Genomic DNA, 26,846 nt, shown 5'->3' on the forward strand with positions numbered 1-26,846 from the left:
ATAGGACTGGCAGTGTTAATAGATATCGATAAGCAACGCTGTATATATCGCATAGTGTATATATCGTACAAATGTGAATGGCATTAAATGCAGCTGTTAAACAAAAACAATAAGGAAAAACATTTTTGCTGCAGCTATAAGTGCATTTAAGAGGGTTTGAAATATGGACAAGGATAAGCAGATTATGTCCAATCAAATTGGCTACTTGATACTCAAAGACGATGGCTCACTACAAGAATCAGGGGGTGATCTCAAGAACGATGAGCGCAGCGCCAATGTAATAATGGGTCTAATAAATCTTACCGAAAGGCAAGTTGAACTGAAATTGTAAAAGATAAAGAATTTTGTTTATTTTTCCTTCGCCTGCAGCATCGATGACAATTTTATGCCCAACAGCAGCTGCGAGCGCATCAGCATCGATTATGAGCACCACAGCTACAGCATTTGCATGTCCAATCGGCACATTTATATTGTGAAGCTTAGCAAGGGCCACAATGGGGTCACGACCTCCTCATCCTCGACGAGCGTGTACAACGATGCCAACACTGAACTGAATCCATCTAGCACGAGTAGCACCACGGTGCTGGCTTGAAAACAACATCGGACGCAGATCAGCGCTTGCTGTGGTTTCTGCTGGCGGCAGCCGGAAGCGAGAAACACAAACAACAGCAAATACAATTGGAAAACGCCCTTTATTTATCTAATTCTATTGTTTATTTGTCAAAAAATACATCATCTGTGAGCTCCTGTTCAAATATACGCTTCGCCTCCTGCGTCACATCCAATAGCGTCGCCTTGCTCTTCCCAAGTATCACATAATATTGTCGCCAATTGCAGCGGCGCTTCACAACCCAAAAATCGTTGGTTGTCTTCACCTGCAGCTCTTCGGTGGCTGCGGCACCTTGCTCAATGGGATTGGCCAAATCGGCAATGATGCTCATCACGTTACGCGGAATGCTTTTCTGCGGCGTCTTCGCACTACGATAGATATTCGTGTGATGCTGCAGGCTTTGCTCGTTGATAAACAGATATTTGGGCGAGCTGTCATTAGAGGTGCTCTCCTGGGCTGCGGAGCCTACGCTCAGCTTGGAGACCTCGGCGGCAATGTCGCGTGCCAGGCAGCTGAGCTGTGGACCCATGTACGTGTGTAGCTCCTCATAGAATTCGGGGGCCGGTGCAACTTGCCGGGCTGCTGGGAAAATCAGGAGTTAACCTTAGGTTGGGATTGAAAAATAAACCTCGCTTACCATCGAGGAACAAGCAGAGCGTGACATTCAACGCCCGATAGATGAGCAAGTAGTACGGCTTGATTTGCGCCTCCCAATCCAAAAATACTCTACTGGGCGGCGCCGCCTGCTCTTCGTTTTCATCTCGTACAAAGGCGCCCGAACGATAGGTCTCTGCGTTGGCAGCTGCCGTCGTTGCCGACAGAATGTGCACATGCAGGCTGTACAAATCGCTGGCAATCAGCTTACCGCCGCAGACGACTTGCTCGTTGTAGAGCATGACGCACTCCTTGACGGCGGGAAAGGTGTCGCACAGCATGCTAAAGTTGTGGGCGCGCAAAAAGAGCGCCTTGTCCAGCGCCAGATACTGGACCGAGTGCAGCATGTCCACAATGTCGCATTGCGCCAAATCCTTGATATTGGCCAAATAGCTTTCATAGAACTGATGCAGCTCGGCCGCCAACTTTTGGCGCTCTTCCTCCGCCGCCTTCCCTTGCGTCAACTTGGCCTGCAGCGGGCCATGATGGAAGCGGTACATATGATACCATTGACGGAGCACGGCATGGTATATGCGATCGCAGACATCGCCGCCGCGATAATCGGCCACCTCGACGCCGTCCTTTAGCTTCAGCTCCTTGGGCACATTGAGCACCAGCACCAGCCAAAAGCCTGGCTCCGGCTGATAGAACAGCTGGGTTGTCTTCTGCGTGTGCAGAGCCTTGCAATCATCCTCGCTGGTGAACGTGCTGGGATCACAAAAAACTCTTTTATTTATTGGACGCGGCAGCAGCAGGCGCTGACTCACCCGGTAAAGGTTATGATGGCTTCGCTAAGACCCACATCTTTGATTTTTGTGTTGAGCTCAATGTCATTCGGATGATAAAATAGAATTTTCTTGTGCTCCTGTTGATTACCAACAATTTGTAGGCGTAGCTTACAAAGGAATATGACCATAACTCACCTCGCCCTCCTTCTGGCCCAAGCTAGAATTAAATACATAGAAGCTACGCAGCGTGGTTTCCACACGTTGCAGCACCTTTGCCATTTTGTTTGCAAGTTCAGCTGCTTTAACTTGTCCAAAATAAACGGGCAGCATTCACTTTTTGATTCAGTTTTGCCCCTTTTGACAGTCACCACGCAACGTTTACATATCTAATAAGCCAGAAGCCATTCACACAGGATCGCTCGAACGACATTCTCAAATCTGGCAGCATTCACAATAAAAAGTTCAAAATAGTTTTTAATATCTGCATTGGTTTTCCTATATGGCAACGCCCGTTTTCTATTTTGATACCATATAGCATTTAACAGTAATGTTCACTATATCCCCATTTTAGATATGACCCCATCACCTACCACAACAAAACATTTCTCTTTGAATAATTAATTTATTATAATTGTATATGGAATTTGAAGCAAGACAATTTTAAGCCAGAAGAAACAGCAGTCACAGTAAAATCGGCTCAATGCTTGAACTTGTAAATTTGGAATTTTTACTTTAGGTCCAGTGTTATTTTGCAGAAATTAAAAAATTTGGCAACTCTGTAGCTTGATTTTCAGTGTTCGATAATTAATAATGCCCATTTGATTTGTATTTGCTTTTCTACTTAAACTAAGCTGCGCCGCCGCCACGCAGACGGAGCACCAAGTGGAGGGTCGACTCCTTCTGTATATTGTAATCCGACAAGGTGCGACCATCTTCCAGCTGCTTGCCGGCGAAGATCAGACGCTGCTGGTCTGGAGGGATGCCCTCCTTGTCCTGAATCTTGGCCTTCACATTCTCAATGGTATCACTGGGCTCCACCTCGAGGGTAATGGTCTTTCCCGTCAGGGTCTTCACGAAGATCTGCATACCTCCACGAAGACGGAGGACCAAGTGAAGAGTCGATTCCTTCTGGATATTGTAATCCGACAACGTGCGTCCATCTTCCAACTGCTTACCGGCGAAGATCAGACGCTGCTGGTCTGGAGGGATTCCCTCCTTGTCTTGAATCTTGGCCTTCACGTTCTCAATTGTATCACTAGGCTCCACCTCCAGAGTAATGGTCTTTCCCGTCAGGGTCTTTACGAAGATCTGCATACCACCACGCAGACGGAGGACCAAGTGAAGCGTCGATTCCTTCTGGATATTGTAATCCGACAACGTGCGTCCATCTTCCAGCTGCTTACCAGCAAAGATCAGACGCTGCTGGTCTGGAGGGATTCCCTCCTTGTCTTGGATCTTGGCCTTGACGTTCTCGATCGTATCGGAAGGCTCCACCTCCAGAGTAATGGTCTTTCCCGTCAGGGTCTTTACGAAGATCTGCATACCACCACGCAGACGAAGGACCAAGTGGAGGGTCGATTCTTTCTGGATATTGTAGTCAGAGAGAGTGCGACCATCTTCCAGTTGCTTGCCGGCGAAGATCAGACGCTGCTGGTCTGGAGGGATTCCCTCCTTGTCTTGGATCTTGGCCTTGACGTTCTCGATCGTATCGGAAGGCTCCACCTCCAGAGTAATGGTCTTTCCCGTCAGGGTCTTCACGAAGATCTGCATACCACCACGCAGACGAAGGACCAAGTGGAGGGTTGATTCTTTCTGGATATTGTAGTCAGAGAGAGTGCGACCATCTTCCAGTTGCTTGCCGGCGAAGATCAGACGCTGCTGGTCTGGAGGGATTCCCTCCTTGTCTTGGATCTTGGCCTTGACGTTCTCGATCGTATCGGAAGGCTCCACCTCCAGAGTAATGGTCTTTCCCGTCAGGGTCTTCACGAAGATCTGCATACCACCACGCAGACGAAGCACCAAGTGGAGGGTCGATTCCTTCTGGATGTTGTAATCTGACAACGTGCGTCCATCTTCCAGTTGCTTGCCGGCAAAGATCAGACGCTGCTGGTCTGGAGGAATGCCCTCCTTGTCCTGAATCTTGGCCTTCACGTTCTCAATGGTATCACTAGGCTCCACCTCCAGAGTAATGGTCTTTCCCGTCAGGGTCTTCACGAAGATCTGCATACCACCACGCAGACGGAGGACCAAGTGGAGGGTCGACTCCTTCTGGATATTGTAGTCAGAGAGAGTGCGACCATCTTCCAGTTGCTTGCCGGCGAAGATCAGACGCTGCTGGTCTGGAGGGATTCCCTCCTTGTCTTGGATCTTGGCCTTGACGTTCTCGATCGTATCGGAAGGCTCCACCTCCAGAGTAATGGTCTTTCCCGTCAGGGTCTTCACGAAGATCTGCATACCACCACGCAGACGAAGCACCAAGTGGAGGGTCGATTCCTTCTGGATGTTGTAATCTGACAACGTGCGTCCATCTTCCAGTTGCTTGCCGGCAAAGATCAGACGCTGCTGGTCTGGAGGAATGCCCTCCTTGTCCTGAATCTTGGCCTTCACGTTCTCAATGGTATCACTAGGCTCCACCTCCAGAGTAATGGTCTTTCCCGTCAGGGTCTTCACGAAGATCTGCATACCACCACGCAGACGGAGGACCAAGTGGAGGGTCGACTCCTTCTGGATATTGTAGTCAGAGAGAGTGCGACCATCTTCCAGTTGCTTGCCGGCGAAGATCAGACGCTGCTGGTCTGGAGGGATTCCCTCCTTGTCTTGGATCTTGGCCTTGACGTTCTCGATCGTATCGGAAGGCTCCACCTCCAGAGTAATGGTCTTTCCCGTCAGGGTCTTCACGAAGATCTGCATACCACCACGCAGACGAAGGACCAAGTGGAGGGTCGATTCCTTCTGGATGTTGTAATCTGACAACGTGCGTCCATCTTCCAGTTGCTTGCCGGCAAAGATCAGACGCTGCTGGTCTGGAGGAATGCCCTCCTTGTCCTGAATCTTGGCCTTCACGTTCTCAATGGTATCACTAGGCTCCACCTCCAGAGTAATGGTCTTTCCCGTCAGGGTCTTCACGAAGATCTGCATACCACCACGCAGACGGAGGACCAAGTGGAGGGTCGACTCCTTCTGGATGTTGTAGTCAGAGAGAGTGCGACCATCTTCCAGTTGCTTGCCGGCGAAGATCAGACGCTGCTGGTCTGGAGGGATTCCCTCCTTGTCTTGGATCTTGGCCTTCACGTTCTCGATCGTATCGGAAGGCTCCACCTCCAGGGTGATGGTCTTTCCCGTCAAAGTTTTTACGAAGATCTGCATTTTGATAATTCTGCAAAATAAAATAGAGAAAATCAGAAAATAAAATTGAATTTCAACTGAACAGACCTCGACGCAAACTAAAATGGTATGACTTTCACGATGACTTAAAAAAGAGTATCGAAAAATGAGTGCTTCTACACGATTGCTTTGTTCTGACTGCATGTATGTACATATATGTACAATATGTGTACACACTTTTTCATATTGGACCATTTCCTCCCTTGTCAATTATGAAACAAAGACCCTTTATGGACGGCCATTGCACTTCATCATTGTTTAAATTTCCCCAGACACATACATACATGTCTGGGCCTGCGACGCATTTTTTATTTGTGTATATACGTATTAAAAAGTTGCATTAATAGAAACGTAATTTTGCAATTAATCTGCATACATATATATTATAAAATATATATATATACGTGTGCACGAAGTCGCTTCACAGACGGCCATTGCACTACGTCATGTTTAATTTTTCCCAGACATATACATATATGTGTCTGGGCTGACGACGCATTACTTTTCTTGTGTATATATGTATGCATAAAATAGGTGCATACATAGAAACATGCCTTTGAAATATATACATATCTATATATATACCAATATATATAATATAATAATTATATATGCACATATATATTCATGTGCATACATTTCCATATATATGTATAAATATATATATAATCGCCTTCTGGAAAGTTCTATGACGTCACAAACTAATTTCACAACAAATACCAAAATTGCTAAATACAAAGTTCATATGTGAAAAACGCATTAGTTAACAGCAAAATTAGATGCTGCGTATTGATTTTTCCAATAAATTAATTAGTGAATAGTAAAATGAGTACGTAACAAAGAAAAAAAAAAATGGCGACACAAATCATTTTTTTTAACCCCAAATAAGTATTTCACCAATTTAACATATTAATAACGCTTTATATTCTAAAACTCACTTTTCGAAACACTGGCTGTAACTTTTTTTTTTGCAATTATCACACCTAAATAACTTATAAAATTGTTCCGTTTATTTGCTACTACGTTGTCAATCCGCTTGCTTCACTTTTCGATTACTTTGACGAAATTGGTTTGTGCTTGGCTTTTTATAGCCTTTGTCAACTGCAGGGGTATTGTGGGAAATTTTGTGGTAAATTGTTAAGTGCTATGGCGCCATCCTGCTCTCACATAAATGTTATGAATTTTCCACTTATTATAACATGCTTGTTTTAAGGCAAAATGTTTTTGTACACTGTTATAATTAATGTTTTCATATAAAAGTTCTTCCGTAATGAAAGCAGATCTAGAGAAAAATCTAAATTTTGTATTTTTCGTGTCGTAATGCGTATTTGCAGCTGTCGAGCGTCGTATATAGTTATCTCGCTCGAGCTACTCGTCCAAGGCTATCAGTCGGTAAGTTATAAAGTTGCCAGAGCGTTGAATTTACCGCGACTGCAAATCGTTTTTAAATGAACCCGAGTTTGTTTTACTCACCCTCTACTTCCAATACTTTTGCTTAAAGATGCGTTTTTATAATTAGATATTAATTGATTTTCTGCTGGATTTACACGATTTCCTTTAGTTTCAAGTGTTCACTTTGGAATTCAAACGCAAAATGAGCGAGTTGAAATAGGATTTCTTTGACAAATATCTTTGAACAATTTACATTTTCATGGCTTACTACTTGTTTTTTATATATTTTATAAATCTAGACGCACACTCACCACACAATTAAAATAAAATGTTTTTTTTTTTTAACAAATTCAAGACAAGACCTGCTTTACGTGCTGAGTCGACTGGCCAACTAAAAATTTTAAATTTTATAACGATAACAAATATGACACGATAAGCAATAGTAGCTGGACATACAAATATTGTGACGTCACATATTTACATTTGTACATTAACAGTGCCATTTTGAGTTAAATAACTAACAATAACATACGAAATCTCTCTGTGAATGCTTACCTCTCGCTGTGCATAAAATACATCACTAAATAAAGACTAACCGGACGGCAAATAGCGACAGTCACGAAAAATGGTGGAGCTTGAAGTACTCAGTGCTAAAACAACTAAGTCCTACGGCTTGGTGAATGTGTCCTCCACCGCAGTTTCCATTAGCGAGCTGCGGGTACTTATTCACAAGACATTGAAGCAAGCGCCGCATGCGGACCGCATTTCGCTGTAAGTATACCAACACACACACACACACAGTTACGTATGTCCAAACTCTGAAATTGTTTTTATCTCAGACGCCTGGAGCCGCGCGGAAGGAGCTTGAAGGACACGGATTCAGTGGCTTCGTTGAACCTGGGCAATGGGGACAAGGTCTACGTTAAGGATCTGGGACCGCAAATTGGCTGGAAGACTGTCTTCCTGGCCGAGTATGCCGGTCCTTTGATAGTCTACCTGATTTTCTATTTCCGCCCGGAGCTCGTTTATGGCAAGGCAGCCGGCAATCCCATTTCGCTGACCACTCAGTAAGTACGCAAGATTTTACTGTTTCTGTGTGTGTGTGTGTGTGTATGTAGGCGTGTGTGTTGTATATGTGTGCGACTTTCGCCAGACTCACGCATATCGTTCATTACGCACACAGAGACAGCCGCAGCGACCCGCTGACCCAGCGAATGCTTATGCAAATTATTGCTGATCAGCGTTTGACTCGCTTTTACCTGCTGGCTGCATAATGATTAGACTTAACGCTTTCAACAATTTTTGTATACCCTGTACACAAAGTAGGACAAAACGGGTATATTGCAGTCGTAAGATGTGAAGAAAATAGCTAAATCGGTTATAAATTTCATAGTTTCCCGCTAAGGACCTCTAAAAAAAGCTAATTTAGCTTTGAACAGTAGCTGAATGTTATGTAGATCATAAGTCGAGTTTTTAAAATGAATTTCTGTGTTTTTCAGTTTTATTACACGCTTGGGGCAAATCTTAAGATCGAAATACTATATCAAATAATAATAATAATTCCTATATGTTAAATTTTGTCATTATTCCGCAGCATTGCCGCCGGATGCTATACGGTTCACTATGTGAAGCGTTTGTTGGAGACGATCTTTGTGCATCGTTTCTCGCACAATACGATGCCGCTGCGTAATCTCTTCAAGAATTGCAGCTACTATTGGGGCTTTACGGCGTATGTGTCGTACCACGTCAATCATCCGCTCTACACTTCGCCGTGCATGTGCACTGTGTGGGCTGCGCTGGCAGCCTTTGCCGTGAGTTTACTTTCAAAGTTTTAATTGCTTCTTTCTAAATTCTTCTAAATTGTTACTTTATAGCTCTGCGAATTGGGCAACTTTTCGATACACATTGCTCTGCGCAATCTGCGTCCGCCCGGCACCAAGGTGCGCAAGATTCCCGTGGCCGACAGCAACCCACTGACGAAGCTCTTCAAGTGCGTGTTTTCTTCTTATTGCTGAAGTTTTTATATCATTAATCGATTTCCATTTATAGCCTGGTGTCTTGTCCCAATTACACATATGAGATTGGCGCATGGGTCTGCTTTTCGGTTATGACCTCCTGCTTGCCCGCCTATTTGTTTGCCTTTGCTGGTGCATTCCAGATGACTGTTTGGGCTCTTGCCAAGCACCGTAACTACAAGAAGGAGTTCAAGGACTATCCAAGGGCACGCCGTGCCATTTTCCCATTTGTCCTGTAAACGGATTCATGAACAAACTGCATTTGCAGCTACAGCGAAAACGCTGTACTTATTCCAATTCATAAATTAGAATTAATTAGCTTCGCTAAATATAAATGGGTAGAAGAACTATGCATATTCGCTCAACAAAAACAAATACTTTTTAGGCAAACACGCTTTGACTTTGACTTGTGTAGATATCTTCTAGACTTTGACCCCATCAATTACGGAATGGGTGTTATACGCTGTGCACAAAGTTAGAAGGGTAAACCCCTTGGTTTTTCCTGTTTATTTTTAGGAGCATTTACACTGTGAACAAAGAATTACGTCGTTAGTATCAACCGACTTCAAAGTTTTTATATATTCATCAATTTTCGGATGTTTTTTATTCAATATTTTCAAATGCCCGCCAATAAGAGTTGCCATATGTTACTACAACTAACTGGCAGCTCCATGTTTTGTTGCAAAACGTGAAGTTGGCTGCCGCTGTATATTTTTTGTGGTGTGCCTGCCGTGAATTTGTTTGAGGAGCTGGATGCATGATGCGGATTGTGTAGATATAGATAGACTTTGAACTAATCAATTACAGTATTAGTATATATTCTTCAAAGTTTCATATATTTTTGTTTATTCTACGTGTTACTAAAAACAAGTTGGCAGTTACAAATTTTTCTGCAATACGTGAGGTTGGCTGCGGCTGTGTATTGTCTTATGTGCCGGCAAAATAAGCTATGAATTTGTTTGAGGAGCTGGATACATTAGATCCCAGCTCTAAGCTGGTGCCCCCGCGCATCGAGACCCCAACACCACACAAAGTCGCCGTTTTGATACTGCTAAAACAGTATGTGAAGGTAAGTGGATGCGACCACAGCTCCAAGCTAGTATGAGTAGCAAAAACAAAAAAATGAAAACTCATAGGAAAAAAAGAGCTCCATGGACACGGGGATAACGATGCGTCCGCAAAGGCGTCGCATGTTCTGCATGCTAATGTTCAAGCTTGTGCAAGAGGCCGACATGACGTACAATGAGCTACACAATTTGCTCACCACCCGCCCCTACAAACTGGACAATCTGATGCTGGAATCTTTCGAGAAGGCCATGTCTGAGTTCTGTGGCACGGCCAGCATTGAGGCGTTGTTTGACTTTGCGGAAATGCAGAACATAGACACGCTGCTCAACGAGGACTACGGCGTCAGCCAATTCAGCATGGTGGGCGTCTATGTGCGACGCATTGCCGTCGTCCTGGAGCGCTTCACCTTTGCCGAGATGATGTGCATGTACAGAAATATTTGCGCGTACTATGAGCGCGGCATTCGCGCCTTGGCTACGGGGCCGCGAAAGCTTATCGCCGGCGGAGTGCTGCACCGTGCGGACACGCCCCCGGCAGTGACAGGAGCAGAGCAGGAGCAGCCAGAGTCGAGCAGCGGGGAAAGCAACACGCTCAGTAAGTGGGCACCCAAGCAGGCGAAATTCTTTATCAACAAACAGTCGGAGCTGCTGGACAACGATGAAAGCAGCGCTCTCTCGCCCAAGGAGCTGCAGCGCAAGGTGCAGGAAATTATACAGGATCTGCCCCTAAGTACGACATCCTATTTTCTGGGCTACATGAATCAGTTGCGCGTCCGCGACTATTACAATGCGCTGTCGGCGCTGCATCGCGCTTTGGATCGATCCCCCGTGCGACTGATGAGTCAGGAGAAGGGCTATCAGTACTTTTGCATTAACCTGGCCGTGCTGCACGCCGCCTTCGGGCATCGCGACGAGGCCCTGGCCGCGCTCAGGGAGAGCATTATGCTCGCCCAGGAGCACGGCGACAAGCGCAGCCTCAATCTGGCCAACACCTGGCACTGTCTGCTCCGTGATGAACTCCCTCTATCGTACGTGCAGCGCAGCGTGGCGGATATCAGCGATGCGGACGGGAACATGCTGCAGAACTATACGCTGGCTCTGCATTTTGCCGTCAAGCTGGGCACCGTGGCCGGCTATCAGCCGCTGCGTTTGTTCGATCTGTTGCAGCACAGCGATCATCTGACCAATCGCAACAATCTGTCCAATCATGCCTCCGAGGCTTTGGCGCTGCGCAGCGCCGTGTGGTGTGCCTATGGCCGGCACGAGCTGTCCGCCCTCTATGCCCAGCTGCTGTTGTCCGTCCGGCAGCGCTTCAATAGCGGCGGATCGGCCGGATTGGGCAGCGCCCTGGCCAGCTATGCCATGTGGCTGCATCTGCAGGGCGAGCTACGGCTGGCGCGCGTCCTGCTGCATCGGGCGCGCGAGCAACTGCCGCGAATGCCCAGCGCCGAGTGCTGGATGATCAGCCAGTGCCATGTGATCATCCAGTCCGGCATCTATCGCTGCCGCTGGCACGACGCCTTCAAGGCATGCGATCAGCTGCATCTGCTCGATGCGGCGGCTGCGATGCAACAGCGCGCCGCCATCTATGTGGCCAAACGTGAGTTCTACAATGCACGCCGGCTGCTCGATAAGTTGGCCGCCAGATCGGAGCTGCCATTTCTGCTCAGGATGCGCATCCAGGTGCTACTGGCCTATTGCAGCCTGGCCGAAGGCAGTTTCTCCAGCGAGGCGGTGACGCTGCTGCTGCGCGTCGCCGAGGACATGTCCGACTCACAGATGGACTACGAACTGGCCATGGTGGACATGCTGCTCGCGCAGGTCCTGCTGATGCTGGGCATGCCCCAAAAGGCCTACCAGGCCATCAAACGCAGCATGGACGACATTCACATTAATGGCGGGCTATACGAACGGGCCAAGACAGACTTCGTCTTTGTACGCTGCCTGCTGGCCATCAAGGATGCGGATGCACGCAAGGCGCAACTCCTCAAATCCCTGGACATACTGGAGCGTGCGGCGCAATCTTTCAAGCAACTGTCGGCCCACGCCAAAGTGCTCGATGTCTATGTGTTCCTAGCGCAGCGCTTCAACGAATACGGAGAACGCGGCCTGCGCAACAAATACGCCGGCGAATTTCGACGCTATTTCATGGAGCATCCCATTCCGCGCGAGTACCTGGGCGGACCGTAAGGTGAGCGAGTGCCAGATATAATATTTAATACAAGTGCAGAGTAATGGGACAAAGGACAAAATTTGTTCGTACAATGTTTGCTTAATCTGAACTTCTTCAGCTATTTCATGGAGCAGCCCATTCCGCGTGAGTACCTGGACGCGTACGGTCCGCGAGCGAGTGGACACATTATTGGCTGTTAACTCTTAATAAACGTATATTTTATTAATTTCTTTAAACATTAATTGTTAGAATTTGATGTGGTTTTTGGAGGCCAACTACAAAATACTCGTACTAAACCCTAGTTGAAGTTCTGCCAACTGCTCCGAGATGTGTCCAAGATGATTCTCTGATGGCTATGGCTATGCTGCATCGCGATGGTAAATGCTTGAGGCGTGGCTCTGGTTACTTGGAATATCTATTGCTGTGTGGCATGTGCGTGTGTGTGTGTGTGTGTGTGTGTGTGTGGACTGACGGATCCGACTTAGATGCTAGCGTGTGGCATTGGAGTCCCGCTGGTAAACCCAAAACTAACGTACATGCATGTATATCGAATGTAAATTAACGAATCAATGGTAAACTGGGCGATGGTCCAGTTGCGGCCATGGCACTGCCAGGACCAAGCAGCACCTGTTTCTGCTGTGACTTGTGCAGCTCCTCCATTTGGGCGCGCTCGGTCTCAAAGATGACGGGCGCAAATAGTATGACGGAGCTGGTAAAGAATATCCATGATGCATTGCACGAGAACTGATAGAGACTGCGGAAACTCTTCACCGCGGTGCTGGTCACGGCGCTGGCCACATTGCGCACTGATTCCGGGAACATTTCGCCCAGTCCCAACATCCGTTCGCCGAACGATTCATCTGGTTCCTAAATAACAAAATTTGAGGTTAGAACGCAGGCTATATATGCATATGCTACGGGACTCGGCGATGTTTACAAATATGAATCGCACGCACTTACATCATCGTAATTTTCAGCATCCGCCTGCGGATCATCGTTTGGCTGAAAAAAAAGAAATGCGTTGCAATAATCAATAAGTACATGTGCAAATGTACGTATGTATGTATGTATGTCGTGATAAGTAGATGGACTAGTTCTCCAATTACGTGAGCAAGATAAGCCCAGCGGCGATGTCTTCAAGCCCCATTAAACTCGGCTCTCCACTTACAATTGCCACTGTGCGGCGCTCTGGCGTCTCGTCCTTGCTACCACCCAACGAAGACATCCCGCTATCCTTTTCAATGAACTCAATGTCAGGATCAGAGTCCATCAAATCCTCGACTTTTACGGTATCGGTATCCACTTTTGCGGCTTTATCTTAAACACTTGCTAAATATTTTTCGGGTAGTTAAGACCCTTTTTAATACAACACAAGAACGTTAAATAACACAGTGGACAATAATCAGTTTGCACTGTCGTTTTCGTTGTATAAAAAATTACTTTCGTATGGGCTCCGCGAGGGTACATTCACGTGCGAACTGGTTCAAATAACGCGAGTCTTTAATATGAACTAGTTAAACTGCTTATCGGTGAATTTTGTTGCTCAAGACTTATCGATAAATAGTTTGGTATTTTTTAAACGCAAAGCGTTATTTATATTTACCTTGTCATCTAGATCGCTCATGATTTTTCAAAGTAATTACGCTGTCACAACTTTTATTGTTATTTTTTTTTTATATAAAATATACACGATATGCACAGAGTAAAATTTAGAAACGTCGACAATTGGGCGACAATATTTTTCTTACTGAATGTTTCTTTAGTACTTGTGAATGTTATACTGAACTGTCGCAGTCGAGAGCCGAAATAAAAATGCAAAGCCTTCTGTAGACATTTCAAAACTCAAATGAAACAAAACATGTTCTGTTGAGCGTCGGTATATTGTTATATATTTTATCCATTTTATTACATCTTTTCTTTTTAAATAATATATTTTGATTATTTCAAAATCTGGTATCCTGTTACTCTCTGTTAGCAACTTTTATGAGAGCGATAATATTACATCGTTACATTTAAAAGTTACGAAATCTTCAAAATACTTAAACGAAAATACCTAACATTTTAATGCATATACTTCATAATGTCTTAATCTTGTTTGTATGTCACCCATTAAGTTATACAGTTTTTTTTTTAAAGGTATTTCGCGTAAAAAATAACATATTTAGTAAGTATTCGGTAAAGTTATAGTTCTTGAGGTTTAATATTTTAAGCACAATTAGATGTCATCAAAATCTACGTAAGCTAAGTACATTTGGTATTTATTGAAACAAACTGTATTTGAAAAACAAATTCACATACATTGGGTATTTATTGAAACATTGGGTAATATTGAAATATTGGGTATTTATTGAATACATATTCATATGCATTGGGTATTCATTGAAACAAACTGTATTTGAATACATATTCACATACATTGGGTATTTATTGAAATATTGGGTAATATTGAAATATTGGGTATTTATTGAATACATATTCATATGCATTGGGTATTCATTGAAACAAACCTAGTTTGAATACATATTTACGTTTGTAGATCCGATTTGGAGAATAGTTTAATTAAATCTCTCATCCGGTAGCTGTAAATACCATACAAAAATGTTTTTGTTTGCCTTCCTTGAATGTTATTTTACTTTTGACTATTTGTACCATTTTTCTTTTGATCTTTTAGTAATTGTAAACACAGGCTTGTATATTGATCTAAATATATATTATTTCTAATCGTTTTACTGACATTTTAAAAGAGCACTTTTTTATATATATTTGTTTTTGAGTTACCTCTGCAAAAATAATTTGAAATCGACGATCGATCAATTTCAAATCTTTTTATATTATGTACGGGGACGGCTATGCAATGGACTTGAATTTTGCAATATTTTTATCTAAGAAATAAACTCAAATATAGAAGGAAGCAATCATATGGAAGGTATTTGAGATGAATAGGAATCGGAATACACTGCAAAATAATTGTTGTTTTTACTTTTTGCATTTGATTTTGCCAAAAAAAGAATTTTTTTTATTAAATATATATTTTGATAATACCATAACAGATTTTTTTTTTGGAGATTTTCCCTTTACTTTGCAATTGAATTGCATTTTGATAATTGTTTGCTTTATAATTAAGAGCTTTAATAATTTTCATTATTGTTTTTGTATATATTCATAAATTGAAATAGGTAAACAATTACGTATCTAGACATTTAATATATTACGTTCATTGGATTCCCATTAGGGATTTTTTTTATATAGCATACAAATTGAAATTGATACAAGGTTTTTTTTTTTTCTCAATATTTCTTATTTATATTGTAAATTTTTTAATTTTATATCGCTTAAGCTAACAACTTTTAAACTTTTTGTGGCTTTGTTGCTGCTTAAAACACACATAAAGCATTTCAACTTATTTAAGACACAAACAGATGAAATCTTTATTCAAATATATATATATATGCAATTGTTAAATTTTAACAATGCTTAACATGCTTTGTTTTTTGTCGATGCAGCACCCTAAACACAATATCACTCACGCTCTCAGACTTATCCGAATTTGCATATATATATGTGTGTGTGTATGTGTATGTGTGTATGTGTATGTAATGATGTATTACATAATGTTATTAATAAATTAATTTTTATTCTGCATCAAAAACACACAAATTTTCTCTTAACTAAGGTTGTACAAAACATGAATATTAAAAATTGGCGTTTTTACAAATGATTTAGAAACTAGGGTTCGCCTGTGGCTGTATGTGTGTGTGTGTGTGTGTGTGTGTGTGTGTGTGTGTGTGTGCATGTCCAAGTGAATATTCAAAGGGAAAATTGGAAACTTGTTGAGGATCAAATCAAAGTTAGATTTTTATGTGTGTGTGTGTGCTGGTGCTTCTTACAATTTCTCTCAGGTTCTTAGTATATATAATTAGATTTATATATTTTTTTGTGAAACATTTATGAATTCTGTCTGAGTATGTTAGCAATCGCTTTATAATTAGGCTTCATTTGTTAAGCTCTTGCCATGCATCTGTAATTGCGGCCAGTTGTTCGCTTACAGCAAAAGTCTCGTAAACTCTGCAAAGAAAGTAAGAAAATTGATGATTAAAGCATAAAGAGTTTTTGGCAGAAATTAAATTCAGTTTACTTAGAGAAATTCCCGAGCGACACCCATTGCCAAGTGTAAAGGGAATTGGTGGAGGGGAAATGGTCTACGCCTCTAATAAAATTGATGAAAGTTGATTCCCAAGTGGACTTTCCGAGTCCGAATTGCCCAATCAACGCCCAGAACAATGTGCAGTGCCAGCGAAAAAAAAACCAAACAAAGAATAACGGAAAAAGGGCTCGAATTGTAAATACCGTATATTTCACGTACATACAGAAATACTCTTATAAAATTGGGAATAAGTGGACCGCCAAGAGGAAAATAACAGCATTGAACCCATTTTTAACAGCAGAGTGTATAAAAGTACTACACATATTCCTTCTTCTACTGGCCACGCCAACGTAAGATAAATAAATTGCAGCTATCAGCAAATAAGTCGACAGACGGAGGAGAGGAACGCCACGTGTTTCAAGGCCAACGTATCAACTAGTAATGCGACCTAATGATGAACCCAAGTCAGAGTACACAAACGCACATGCAGCTAAATATGTGCATGTAGATATAGTCAGGGCATACTTGAGCCCAAATGGGACATTTATGTTTGTGTTTCGTAAATCAATTTAATATTACGCAGGGGACACATAGAACGTGTCCTTAGCCAACTGTTTGCTTCGTCTCTTTCTGCCAGCATGGCAATTGTTCGATGGTACACGAAAATACCCTCGAAAAGTGAAATAAATGTGAAATTGTATCAGACATTAACAGACCCGCTATAAGTATATTCGATAAGTACCTCTGTTAAATGTTAATAGCTTATTGCGATATGTACGATATATAAACGATAGTAATTTAAGAATTGAAGCTAAGTACTTTTTTGTATCGATATGTTGATACAAATAAAAGGTGATCGTGGAGGTGATTGGAAAGTTATCGGTGTCGTTTTGTGCGCGTCGAAAGGTTCTGTATAAAATTGTAACATTAAATCGCACTCGGAACCGACTTAAAGGTGTGTTAATTGTTCTTCGGTTAGTTTCAATGTTTAAGGCATTGCATACTTTGCGGCAGCGCGACTCAAGCTTAATCATATTGTGTTTAGCCAAGGATAGCTTTTCGTTGGAATTGTTATTCAAAAAACGGTGCAGCTAAACAAATAATGTGTCTATAAAAAAGTCCAGGTGGACCTTGATGACTTGGCGGGGATGACTTGTATTGCCTCTGGGTTTATTCAACTTTAACTTCCAGTTGTGTTGTGTTCGCCTTTGTATTTGTCTAGCTGATTTATGTGTGAGACCCTCTCAAATATTGGCAGAAGGCTATATACCCAAGTGTGTGTGTGAGTGTGTATGTGTGTGTATTTTATGCTTCGGCTTGATTAACGCACGGACAATAACGGTAAAAGTGAAAGTACACGCATTTGCGGTTTTATTTTTTATGAGTCCTTCGCACCAACAAAAACAAAAAAACAACTCTAAGCTTGCCTGCGTCACTTGTGTCCTTTGTGGGTGCAACACGTGTGTATGTGTGTTACTTACCCTCGTAATTAATTCGCCCATCTTGATCCAAGTCGGCAATTGCGAGCAGCTGCTCCAGCTGCGCCTCGTTCAACGGCTCTCCAATCATTTCCATAGCGGTTTGCAGCTCATCTCGCGTAATAAACCCGTTGCCATCACGATCAAATACCCTGCGGATAAGTTAGTTAACTTCAAGGTGAGCAATGGCTACTTCGGGGTAGCTTACCTAAATGCAGCTATCAAGTCCTCGGTGACATCGTCGGCCTCATCTACCGGCTTGCTGGCATTGCTGGAGTTCTCGTCGTGCTGTTGATCGTCCCGCAGCGCCTGGATTCTGCCAACCCACTGCAGAAACTCGGCCTCGTTGATTAAACCGTTTCCTGTAATTGAAACGCGCAGATTGAGTCAGACTTAGCGGTAAAAACTAAGCTAAATACAAGTGCAACAACAATAGTTTCAACGCAGACGGAGCGTAAGATAGATAGAGGGAGAGAGAGAGAGAGGTCGCGGGTGCTGGTTAGAGAGGGAGGAGAGAGAAAACGTAGACGAAAACAGTCTTTTGCTGTTGCTTGCTAGTTAAACAATTTTTGCACGTTTCAAGCGCCAGCGACGAGGACAACATCGAGAGAAAAGCGGGGCCATTGTTATTTTCCATTGCATACATATTCATATACATAGACACGCACACAGATGAACGTTGTCTACTTTTGTGCGCCGCAGGTTTCTGCCAACCAGTGCAAATCGTGTTTTTTTTCGGCTGTGTGGCAACCCTGTTAATTCCGTGTCTTCCGTTCTTTCTGAGACTTTTATAATTAAGTGCAGAGATAAGCGCCAAGTAAAAACCGTTAGCGCTTTGCTGTTCACCGACTTCCTGCAACTGCGTCAGCTACAAGAACCTCCGCGGCCTTGACCTCAAGCGGATACCAAATGAGTGGGCCGGCAGTAACCGACAGGCAGATACGCTGTAGTCCAGGTAAGTGTTATAAGCCCCGATTATATAAAAAAATATATAAAATTGAGTTTAGTATTTAAATTTTATATATTCAAAGCAACCACAATATTTAAATAGAAACAAGATAAGAAACTGAACATTAACAAAAACTTTTAAAAGTTAACAGCCACAACATCTAGCAGTACTAAGTTGTAAAGCAATTGTAATATAAGCTAAATATAAGTATTTTTATACCTCGAACCAATTAAAAATGGGTAGAAAGGGTACAATGTCCTTGTAACAGGCAGAAGGGACCATCATCGACCCTATTAAGTATATGTATATTCTTGATCAGTATTAATAGCCAAGTCGATCTAGCCATGTTCGTCTGGCTGTCCGTCCGACCGTCCGAATGTATGAACGCAAGGATCTCAGAACCTATAAGAGCTAGAGACTTTAAATTACCAGTAGGTCTTCCTAGTGCCCGCGCAGAACGAGTTTGTTACCGATAGTCGATAGCTTGCCCCGTTTCAAAGTGATCGATACTAATCGATATCGAAACCCTATTTTAATATATATATATGATATATAAAAATATATATATGATATATAATAACAATGGTATATAAAACGAGAGAACAAGATTATAAAAAAGATTACAAAATAATTTAAAAATTTGTCTGTAACAAATGTATTTCGATAATGCATATTTTTTTCTTTTATCTTAAATGTTGTTGTTATTGTTTTTTTTTTTTTTTTTTTAATTTGTAAAGCTTTATATAATTTTTATAATATTCACTTCTTCACAACAAGATTGGGGGGAAAAAGGTAAAAAAGTATTACAAAAAGATAACCTTAAAATACAACAATTGTTGTCTAGGTATTATCAATATATTAAAAAACTTTCTCTTGTTACCTTTTGTTAGATTCCTTATTTATGCTTCATTCAAGTATACTTGCCAAATTTTTATTTTTGTTTTTTTTTTTGTTAGGGCAACCAAACGATGGGCTTCCCACGCAAAAGCACACTCAATGCCACGGCTCAGCCCCTGCTAGCATATAAGTACATGTGTACAGACAGGCTGGCGACGTTGAATCTATAAAATTTTTTGGTAATTGCCACCATAACCCAGCAAAAACAAGGTTATCGTTTGCTAATCCCGCAGAGCCAGAAACCTTGAGAGAGTATTACCAAAAAGTTAACAATGTTTTTGGCTAGATTTATAAATAGACCTTTTCGTCATTTTTTTATTATTTTGCATATATGGAATGCATCAGAACTTCTGATAGAAGCTATTGAACTCGTTACTTACACTATCTCATTGTTAAATAGGGTATTATGTGACGTCTATATTTTCTCGTAAGTCACTCGGCATCATCATCATTCTTGCGGCCTGCTATGGGCATTTAGGGTTTTAGCTGCTGGCGCTGACATTTTCATTTGTCTGTGCCCGAACTGACGATTTTTCCGGAATGTTGTCATTTCATTTTAAAATACAATACGAAATGTTTGCGCCTTCGCATTGTAGCCAAGACAAGTCCAAGGACAATGAAAATTGCGTCCCATTATCGTGCCCCTCATCAGCAGCAAGGACTTTTGACCAATGCCAGCCAGAGTAGGTCGAATCATTGTGTAAATTTTTTTCCCGAAATTGTTGACTTCACAACTATTTTCCTCTGAACAAGGAGGAGGTATCCCCGCGCCCTTAAGGTGTATAAATATTTAACATAATTCAAGATGATGAGCTGAGAGTTTATATGTCATGTTTAAAATTTAGTTGGTTGTAGGCATGAAGCGCTGCATACAGGGTATCTAATAGTCGAACACTTTACGCTGTTTTCGCTGTGATTTAGAAGTTGAGCTGCGAATTATTTTTGCACGTTTGGCTCTGAGCTCTGCCTCGGACTTAAATCGCAGGCTCAGTAGCAATGGAGGCTTGTGTGGACTTTCCTTTATTGAAGATGCGCTCAAAGGATCTTTGTCCTGCTTTGCTCTGTTAATTACATCAGGCGCGTAATTAGATTGTAAAGCGAGTGGCCATTGTAATCACTTTAGCTGCTTATCAAATTACAGCTGAGAAACCAACAGGAAAAACAGATCGATGAATGCCAAGCACGTTGCAAATAAAGTGCTTATAAGCTGCAGGCTCAAACTAAAAGGCAAACAACATTCTATTGTTGGCCACAACAAATGACTGTCAAACCAACTGCAGCAGCAGTAAGCAGTCAGCAGCAGAAGTAGAAAATGGCAAATGGCAACGGCTTTATGCCAAAATGCAATCAATTATTGGCAAATGCACCTGCTGCTGCGGATGACCTCAACAGTGCGACGTGCAGCGGAAACGGAAGTGTGCCGACAAACTGTTTTTTGTGTGTGTGTAAGGTATGTGTGAGTGTGTGTGTGTGTGTAGGTGCGAAAGCTTGATTGCTGCCCGTTCGCTACAGCTGTCTTCGCCCTCTCCTCCTCTCCCTCCTCCCTCTCTCTGCTCTTGCGCAATTTCAGTCCGGTTTGCTTGGAAAACATGCAATAAACATTGAGCATTGCCTTTGTCCTTATAAACATATGTAATGAGGAATATAGCCCAATGTGGAATCAAATATACAGTCCATTATATACTTAGTCCAATAAAGCAGGTACGCTGTGTTTATGTCTGAGTATATACATAAATTACTCAACCAAGGGACTTTTTTATCTCTTGCCTCTTACCCTGAATCCATTTAAATAGCGTTAAGGGGATAGAAGGGCTGTACAGTTTAAGAATACAACTTTTTAAGTTTTAATTTGAGGTTGGTGAAAAGATCAATGTGACCAAACAAAATAAGAAATATACAATAGCGATAGACTTATATCGATATCGATATACATATATTGATATAATTAATCATATATCGATATAATTAGGCATATTAGGCATAAAACTAATGGTCACACAAAAGAAATAAAGGGAAAAGCGTGTGTGTGTGTGTGTGTGTGTGTGTGTGGGCAGGTCAGCAACGCATAAAATCAAGCAAAAGCAATGTACAACATTAGAAAGCATTTAAATATGTTTAATGTATTTAAAGGTCTCAATTTTACGCGACAATCAACTTTTGCCATTTTTATGCGTTAATTAATCGTCTTCTGAACGACAATAAAAAGTCCAGCTTGGCGCTCTCGCAAGTACACAAAATGTGAGCGCAACTGACCTAGTTTATACGACAATTGACCCCGAGGTTCAGGTCCAACAGCTCAGTCCCCATAAAGACGCACATAAATAACCTGGTAAATATTGAGGGAAAGTGGGGAGTTGTTAGAACTTGGGTAACTTCTATAAGGTTTTTCAGCGACAACTAAATCAGGAAAGCTGTCCATGGAAAGCTGCTGCCAATAATGAAACCCAAAGAATGCAAATGAAACCATAAAGTCTACACTTTACGTCGCGTTCAACAGTTTTGTGGCAAGTTGATGGCAAATAGAAAAACAGTAGCGAGAAAACTGGAAACATGAGTAAGAGTTCGCTGGACGGGGAGTACCTAGCTAGGAGATATCCTGTACATAGCACCGAGCTGAAGCTAAGAGCATAATAAAGCTTCTTCTTTTCCAATATTTATGTAGGACATTTTTGTTATTAGATCTTTATAAGTAATCCAGGGCATAAAATAACTTACATATATAATATATACATATAACATAATGTTAGTTATGTTGACAGTGGAATAAGGATATAAATCTAGCTTTAACATTTGGAAGAAAAACTTTGCGGCGCATGGGTAAAAAAAAACAATCCGATCAGCTGTTTATTTAATGAAGCGTTACTTTTGCCACTCACATGTTACCAAAAACTATCTAATGGAATCGCAAAATGTGAAATGTAGTAAATGTAATAACAAATAAAAGATTGTTCATCTGTAGTTTTTAAAATGTCTGAGATGGTAGCTAGATTGACTTTGATAAGTACTGATTGAGGTCAGAAAAGTCTTCTTCTGCTGTAATATGTTATACCATTTTAAGCATTTTAAGAAGGAGAAAACTATATTTAACTTTTATACTTCGTTAACGTAACTGTAAAGTATTCGGTTGCGTTTAATTAAGGTCGATAATAAATATTAAGTTCAAGTAAATGTAATCCTTCCATGCAATAAGAATTCATTAAGCTTTGGTATCTTGCGGCTTCTAATTACAAGAGGAAAATCAACTTATCTTTGATTTAATTTATTTTGATTTGCTGCTTTTCTCGTGTTTTTGGAACTCGATTCACGTGTCATTGTCTGAGGTTTTTGTTGGCATTAAAAATGTGTGTTTCTGCATGTGCAGAGCGAACCCTGCGGCGTCTGTCATTGGCAGGCATCAAAACAAGTCTCGAGTGCTGTCAGCAACAGTTGCCCTCCCTTCTTATTGCACACGAGTACTGTGTGTGCCTTTCTATGTGTGTGTGTGTGCTGCTCTAGGTGCTTTATCAAATGCGAACTGTGCGTGACTGTGATTTCAATTTGCGGCTTTTGTCCGAGCAAAGCCCATTTGTGATAAGCTTTTTATGAACTGCACAAAAAGCGCATCGGAATGTTGACGTTAATTAATAAATTTTGTAGCAACAATTAACATGCGTTTGTGCGAATAGTCAGAAATGAAAATTATAAATAGGCATTAAATTCAACACGAAATTGAAAATTTAATTAAATTTAATTTAATTTGTCTAACAAAATAATAGCAATAAGAAAAGGAATGACCGTCAAAATTTTATCATACAAATTAAATCAACAATGCGCGGTCACAAGGCAAATGCCAGGACAACAACCGGACGAGGAGCAGGATGCCCCACAAGGCCTTCCAGTCTGTTGGACCTGACCATTGCCATGGCTTAAAGCTAATAAAATGAGGCATACTTTTTTGTTTTTTTTTTTTTTGTTATAACGCAGATTGCATTAGCTAACGACTAAACGGAATAAAAAACTCTGCAAATTGGATTAGTGGGAATTCGCATTGGCCGCGTATACGGCTTTAAAGACCACAATCGGTTACCCAATAGAGCCTAGTATTAAAAGCGGTGTTTGGGTGGGTTGCATAATAATTGAGGTAAGAGATAAATGAAAAGTGTATGTTAAATAACTCATTTTAAAGTTTTGCATTTAAATCATATCTGCGATATAAACATCGAAAATATAAGGTCTATGCGGCGTATACGCAATGTTAATATGACAAATCGATTGATTAAATGTTTTAGTTAATAATCATATATACCAAATTAAAAAATAATTAAATATTAATAAAGGAGTGGATTATAGGACTGCAAGCAAATTCTTGCTCTGATTCGAATTACGCACAAATAAATTAAAGCTTGATATTAATTTATCTGTAGAAAAGACAAAGCATGTCCACCTGTTCACACACACACAGCACACACATACACTCTATCAAACAAACACACAGCATACACACACACACACACACTCTCGCACACCCTCTCTCAATGGGGGAGTTGACAGCAGCCTGTTGCTTGGCTTTGCGGCAACATTTGTGTTAGTTAAAATGTAGCTCTTGTGGCCACTTGTGCAGGTGCAAGTGTCACTTACCTGAATGGCTCGCCTCACGTATAAGATCATGAATAATTTCATCACGCACATTTATGCCCAGATTCTTGAGCATGAACTGCAACTCGTTTGCCGTGACTCTTCCATCCCGATTTCTATCCAACAGATCGAATGCTGTGCGTAGGTCTAAAAATAAATAATATAAAATATTAGATAATAAAATTGCTACGAAGAACTTGATACGACAGAGCACTTCTTACTGCTAGGAAAATACATAAATTTTGATTACTTAGTGTAAATTATACATTGCAGCCATAGACAACAATTACTTTGTTGCTATTTACTTATACAACAAACGCCGGGTCAATGTAAAATTCGCCGTGAAAAAGCGACACTTACAAGGAAAATATAGACCGGGAAAAATCTTTAAGAAAATAAATATACATATGTGATTATAGATGTATGTGCGTGTGTGGCTTTAATCTTGGCTTTGAACTTGAGCGGAAATCGCTTCAATCCTTAAGCCATGTGAGTATGTGTGTGCCTAGCACAGCAATTAAGGCTGTGTGTATGTCCTTGGGACGATAACCGTCCATTCCAATTCCATTCCAATGCCAAATCGATCAAACTTGCAGTTTGACTTGATTTTCTACCACGTTTCGGCCATAAATTAATATTTTTCCGAGTGATTAAAGTTTTGCACACAAAAGTTATGCACTTAAATTGCTGGCGGAGTGTGGGAGAAATTATACAAAAACTTATTTGCACATTAAATAATTTGAGTGTGTATGTCCGTGTGAGTGTACAGTGTATTACCGCTTGCAGGTGTATTAAAACCCACCGCGCACACACACAAACAAAAGCTCGGAAGTGGCTTTGTAGATGTTTTGTATGGCTTGTAATTGCGTACATGTAAACACCTCACACATTGACACATTGACACCAATATTTCACACAGCAACAACAGCTTCTATTGGATCACAGGATGACATAATAACATATTGCGGTCGCCTTTCGCCACATTTGACATACATTTCAGTTTTCCTTTGAGTTGTTTGAAAAATGCACACACCTTTTGGCTCAAAGGCAGTGAAAGCAATCTTGAATGATTGACTGACTGACAGACTGACAGATTGGCAATCAACGCGAAGCGCAAACCGCAAACGCTAAGAAGCTGCATTTAACATATGTGATGTAAGTGCACGCATGCAGGATTTTAAAAATTCAAAAGCGCAAAAAATTTGTTGGAACAGGGCTTGCATCAAATTATACTCATTTTTTAATGTAAATAAATTTAAGAAATACATAAATATGTAAAAATATATGTAATTAATAGAGTAATATTCGGCCTTAGCAAGCCCGGGTAATGTCCGCAATATATTTGCTTTTTTTCGTGTTCCCTTCTTGCATGCATGTATGCATGTATGTATGTTAAATTTGAATGTGTCTATTAGTGTATGAATATATGTATTTTAATATGTTTGCATGCGTGTATGGTGTCTTATAGAGAAAGCTCAGAGCATGTTTATATACCGAAATGTAAATTAAATCGTTTTGTTTAACATTGCTTTACTGTGCGATTCTTAAGAATTCAAGTAGGGGTTGAAATTTTCATGCATTGATTCTAAGTATTTTACTTAAAAGTTCTGTTGTCAAAAGTTGTGTAGCAATCTTATGTGCTTTATTACATACACTGGCCATAACTAAATCTTTCTTTCCTTCTTATTTTATTACAGATATTTCTTTTGCTCCAAAATTCATCCGGACAAAATCATCGTGGAATGTACAATTCCAAAAACAATATTGGTACTCTGAGGATCCAAAAGGTACGAATTATTTAACATGTATATTATAATGAAACTTATCTTAGTTTAGTCGAATAAGCTTATCAGACCAGACCCTTTACTTTAAACGGGCCGCTCCGATATAATCTCGCTGCAGCTAATACTCTGAAGTGTATCTTATTTAATGGGCAAGTTGTCCGCCTGATGGACATGAAATAAATTGGTTAGAATTGCAAATGTTTGCTAATTAGAGGCAACGCCAACTTTTGAGCCATCAACCGACAGCCTGGCAAAGGGGCATCCGGAACAGACCCCCGCACCGGATATATATTCTGCTTCAGTTATCTGTCGTCTCTTTTAGCCAACTGCCCGGGCTCGGCGCGTGGCTGAAAGTTTCGGCTCGGTTGTTGGCCTGACAACAGGCCAACGTTAATCAACCATGCAATGTGTTGACGTTTGCAATTATGAAAAGTTTTTAATTGCAAAATTAAATCAGGACAAAGACAAAGTAAAGTTTCCACAGCTTCTCTTCCGGTGACCAGCCAGGCGGCAAATATGCAATCTGTAAATGTCGTACCGACTAATTGCAACGACCACTTGACAGCTTTGCCAGGCGAGGGGCCATGAAATTTGACTCAATTTCCTTTCATTTTCAAAGTACAAGTACAAGTTTTTCGCATAAACATTTGTTGATTTCCCGAGTACCCTTTGTTGTTTGTGGCTGTTTTATAATTTCATTGCACTGGGCTCGCATTGTGTTAGTCTGGAGATTGCCAATGTAATTGAGTTGGCAGACTTGTAAATAGTTCCATGTGCGTAACTAAAACGTAATAAGTTGACGCTCCCAAAGTTTTTCCCACACATGCTCAAATACAAAGGCGAATAAAAAGAAAAACAGACCTAAGAATATGTGAAAGTCCAGAAACTCCTATGAGCCTAAGATGAATTTCAAGTTATTGCAATTGAAAGTATCCATACAATACTTATTATACACCA

The 26,846-nt window shown here is 41.2% G+C and overlaps 7 protein-coding genes across 18 annotated transcripts in view; 3 read left to right on the forward strand and 4 right to left on the reverse strand.

The window, feature by feature from the left end:
- The first annotated feature begins 76 nt into the window (after positions 1 to 76).
- Positions 77 to 785, forward strand: Lamtor4 (Late endosomal/lysosomal adaptor, MAPK and MTOR activator 4). The gene is made up of 2 exons (XM_002060238.4): positions 77 to 309; positions 370 to 785. Exons 1-2 carry the CDS (start codon positions 164 to 166, stop codon positions 590 to 592), a joined length of 369 nt encoding a protein of 122 aa, XP_002060274.1. The 5' UTR covers positions 77 to 163; the 3' UTR covers positions 593 to 785.
- Positions 674 to 2,373, reverse strand: Ccz1 (vacuolar fusion protein CCZ1). Of its 2 annotated transcripts, none has more exons than XM_015168221.3 (4): positions 2,188 to 2,373; positions 2,032 to 2,129; positions 1,248 to 1,972; positions 674 to 1,192 (listed from the first exon to the last, which is right to left on the reverse strand). In XM_015168221.3, exons 1-4 carry the CDS (start codon positions 2,320 to 2,322, stop codon positions 714 to 716), a joined length of 1,437 nt encoding a protein of 478 aa, XP_015023707.1. In that variant the 5' UTR covers positions 2,323 to 2,373; the 3' UTR covers positions 674 to 713. The 2 variants fall into 2 exon arrangements, with proteins under 2 accessions (XP_015023707.1, XP_002060273.2); XM_002060237.4 differs by having other exon boundaries at positions 674 to 1,189; positions 2,188 to 2,372.
- Positions 2,374 to 2,594: 221 nt separating this feature from the next.
- Ubi-p63E (Polyubiquitin-63E) lies at positions 2,595 to 6,975 on the reverse strand. Of its 2 annotated transcripts, none has more exons than XM_032435580.2 (2): positions 6,850 to 6,975; positions 2,595 to 5,368 (listed from the first exon to the last, which is right to left on the reverse strand). In XM_032435580.2, the coding sequence occupies exon 2, from the start codon at positions 5,356 to 5,358 to the stop codon at positions 2,839 to 2,841; it is 2,520 nt and encodes an 839-aa protein (XP_032291471.1). In that variant the 5' UTR covers positions 5,359 to 5,368; positions 6,850 to 6,975; the 3' UTR covers positions 2,595 to 2,838. The 2 variants fall into 2 exon arrangements, with proteins under 2 accessions (XP_032291471.1, XP_032291470.1); XM_032435579.2 differs by lacking the exon at positions 6,850 to 6,975 and adding an exon at positions 6,315 to 6,465.
- A 357-nt stretch (positions 6,976 to 7,332) lies between these two features.
- Positions 7,333 to 9,173, forward strand: Sc2 (trans-2,3-enoyl-CoA reductase Sc2). Its single transcript, XM_002060235.4, has 5 exons — positions 7,333 to 7,539; positions 7,608 to 7,835; positions 8,363 to 8,579; positions 8,643 to 8,758; positions 8,818 to 9,173. The coding sequence occupies exons 1-5, from the start codon at positions 7,394 to 7,396 to the stop codon at positions 9,020 to 9,022; spliced, it is 912 nt and encodes a 303-aa protein (XP_002060271.1). The 5' UTR covers positions 7,333 to 7,393; the 3' UTR covers positions 9,023 to 9,173.
- Positions 9,174 to 9,597: 424 nt separating this feature from the next.
- ida (anaphase promoting complex subunit 5 ida) lies at positions 9,598 to 12,259 on the forward strand. Its single transcript, XM_015168219.3, has 3 exons — positions 9,598 to 9,852; positions 9,920 to 12,041; positions 12,142 to 12,259. Exons 1-2 carry the CDS (start codon positions 9,733 to 9,735, stop codon positions 12,038 to 12,040), a joined length of 2,241 nt encoding a protein of 746 aa, XP_015023705.1. The 5' UTR covers positions 9,598 to 9,732; the 3' UTR covers position 12,041; positions 12,142 to 12,259.
- mge (translocase of outer mitochondrial membrane 22 homolog mge) lies at positions 12,220 to 13,767 on the reverse strand. Of its 2 annotated transcripts, none has more exons than XM_015168220.3 (3): positions 13,627 to 13,767; positions 12,984 to 13,025; positions 12,220 to 12,890 (listed from the first exon to the last, which is right to left on the reverse strand). In XM_015168220.3, exons 1-3 carry the CDS (start codon positions 13,645 to 13,647, stop codon positions 12,582 to 12,584), a joined length of 372 nt encoding a protein of 123 aa, XP_015023706.1. In that variant the 5' UTR covers positions 13,648 to 13,767; the 3' UTR covers positions 12,220 to 12,581. The 2 variants fall into 2 exon arrangements, with proteins under 2 accessions (XP_015023706.1, XP_002060269.1); XM_002060233.4 differs by lacking the exon at positions 13,627 to 13,767 and adding an exon at positions 13,192 to 13,512.
- Eip63F-1 (Ecdysone-induced protein 63F 1) overlaps positions 13,636 to 26,846 on the reverse strand; it is a 100,314-nt gene continuing 87,103 nt past the window's right edge. For all 9 annotated transcript variants that reach the window (XM_032435590.2, XM_032435588.2, XM_032435587.2 and 6 more), the window contains 4 exons: positions 24,109 to 24,252; positions 17,854 to 18,007; positions 17,649 to 17,797; positions 13,636 to 16,088 (listed from right to left, as the gene is read on the reverse strand). In XM_032435590.2, the coding sequence (XP_032291481.1) occupies positions 16,066 to 16,088; positions 17,649 to 17,797; positions 17,854 to 18,007; positions 24,109 to 24,252 (470 nt within the window). In that variant the 3' untranslated portion in view covers positions 13,636 to 16,065. The remainder of the gene's footprint in view (positions 16,089 to 17,648; positions 17,798 to 17,853; positions 18,008 to 24,108; positions 24,253 to 26,846) is intronic.

The sequence above is a fragment of the Drosophila virilis genome, chromosome 3 (genome assembly GCF_030788295.1).
Source record: "Drosophila virilis strain 15010-1051.87 chromosome 3, Dvir_AGI_RSII-ME, whole genome shotgun sequence".
Lineage (NCBI taxonomy): Eukaryota > Metazoa > Arthropoda > Insecta > Diptera > Drosophilidae > Drosophila > Drosophila virilis.

Coding starts and splice junctions, on each gene's coding strand:
- Sc2 (XM_002060235.4), top strand. CDS start 7,394: ATGGTGGAGCTTGAAGTACTCAGTGCTAAAACAACTAAGTCCTACGGC. Junction 7,836..8,362: donor CCCATTTCGCTGACCACTCA/GTAAGTACGCAA, acceptor ATTATTCCGCAG/CATTGCCGCCGGATGCTATA. Junction 8,759..8,817: donor CCACTGACGAAGCTCTTCAA/GTGCGTGTTTTC, acceptor TTCCATTTATAG/CCTGGTGTCTTGTCCCAATT.
- Ccz1 (XM_015168221.3), bottom strand. CDS start 2,322: ATGCTGCCCGTTTATTTTGGACAAGTTAAAGCAGCTGAACTTGCAAAC. Junction 2,130..2,187: donor TGGGCCAGAAGGAGGGCGAG/GTGAGTTATGGT, acceptor GGTAATCAACAG/GAGCACAAGAAAATTCTATT. Junction 1,193..1,247: donor GCTCTGCTTGTTCCTCGATG/GTAAGCGAGGTT, acceptor TGATTTTCCCAG/CAGCCCGGCAAGTTGCACCG.
- Ubi-p63E (XM_032435580.2), bottom strand. CDS start 5,358: ATGCAGATCTTCGTAAAAACTTTGACGGGAAAGACCATCACCCTGGAG.
- ida (XM_015168219.3), top strand. CDS start 9,733: ATGAATTTGTTTGAGGAGCTGGATACATTAGATCCCAGCTCTAAGCTG. Junction 9,853..9,919: donor TGCTAAAACAGTATGTGAAG/GTAAGTGGATGC, acceptor GAAAACTCATAG/GAAAAAAAGAGCTCCATGGA.
- mge (XM_002060233.4), bottom strand. CDS start 13,293: ATGGACTCTGATCCTGACATTGAGTTCATTGAAAAGGATAGCGGGATG. Junction 13,026..13,191: donor AGCGCCGCACAGTGGCAATT/GTAAGTGGAGAG, acceptor CTTTTTTTTCAG/CCAAACGATGATCCGCAGGC. Junction 12,891..12,983: donor ATGCTGAAAATTACGATGAT/GTAAGTGCGTGC, acceptor TTTGTTATTTAG/GAACCAGATGAATCGTTCGG.
- Lamtor4 (XM_002060238.4), top strand. CDS start 164: ATGGACAAGGATAAGCAGATTATGTCCAATCAAATTGGCTACTTGATA. Junction 310..369: donor CTAATAAATCTTACCGAAAG/GCAAGTTGAACT, acceptor CTTCGCCTGCAG/CATCGATGACAATTTTATGC.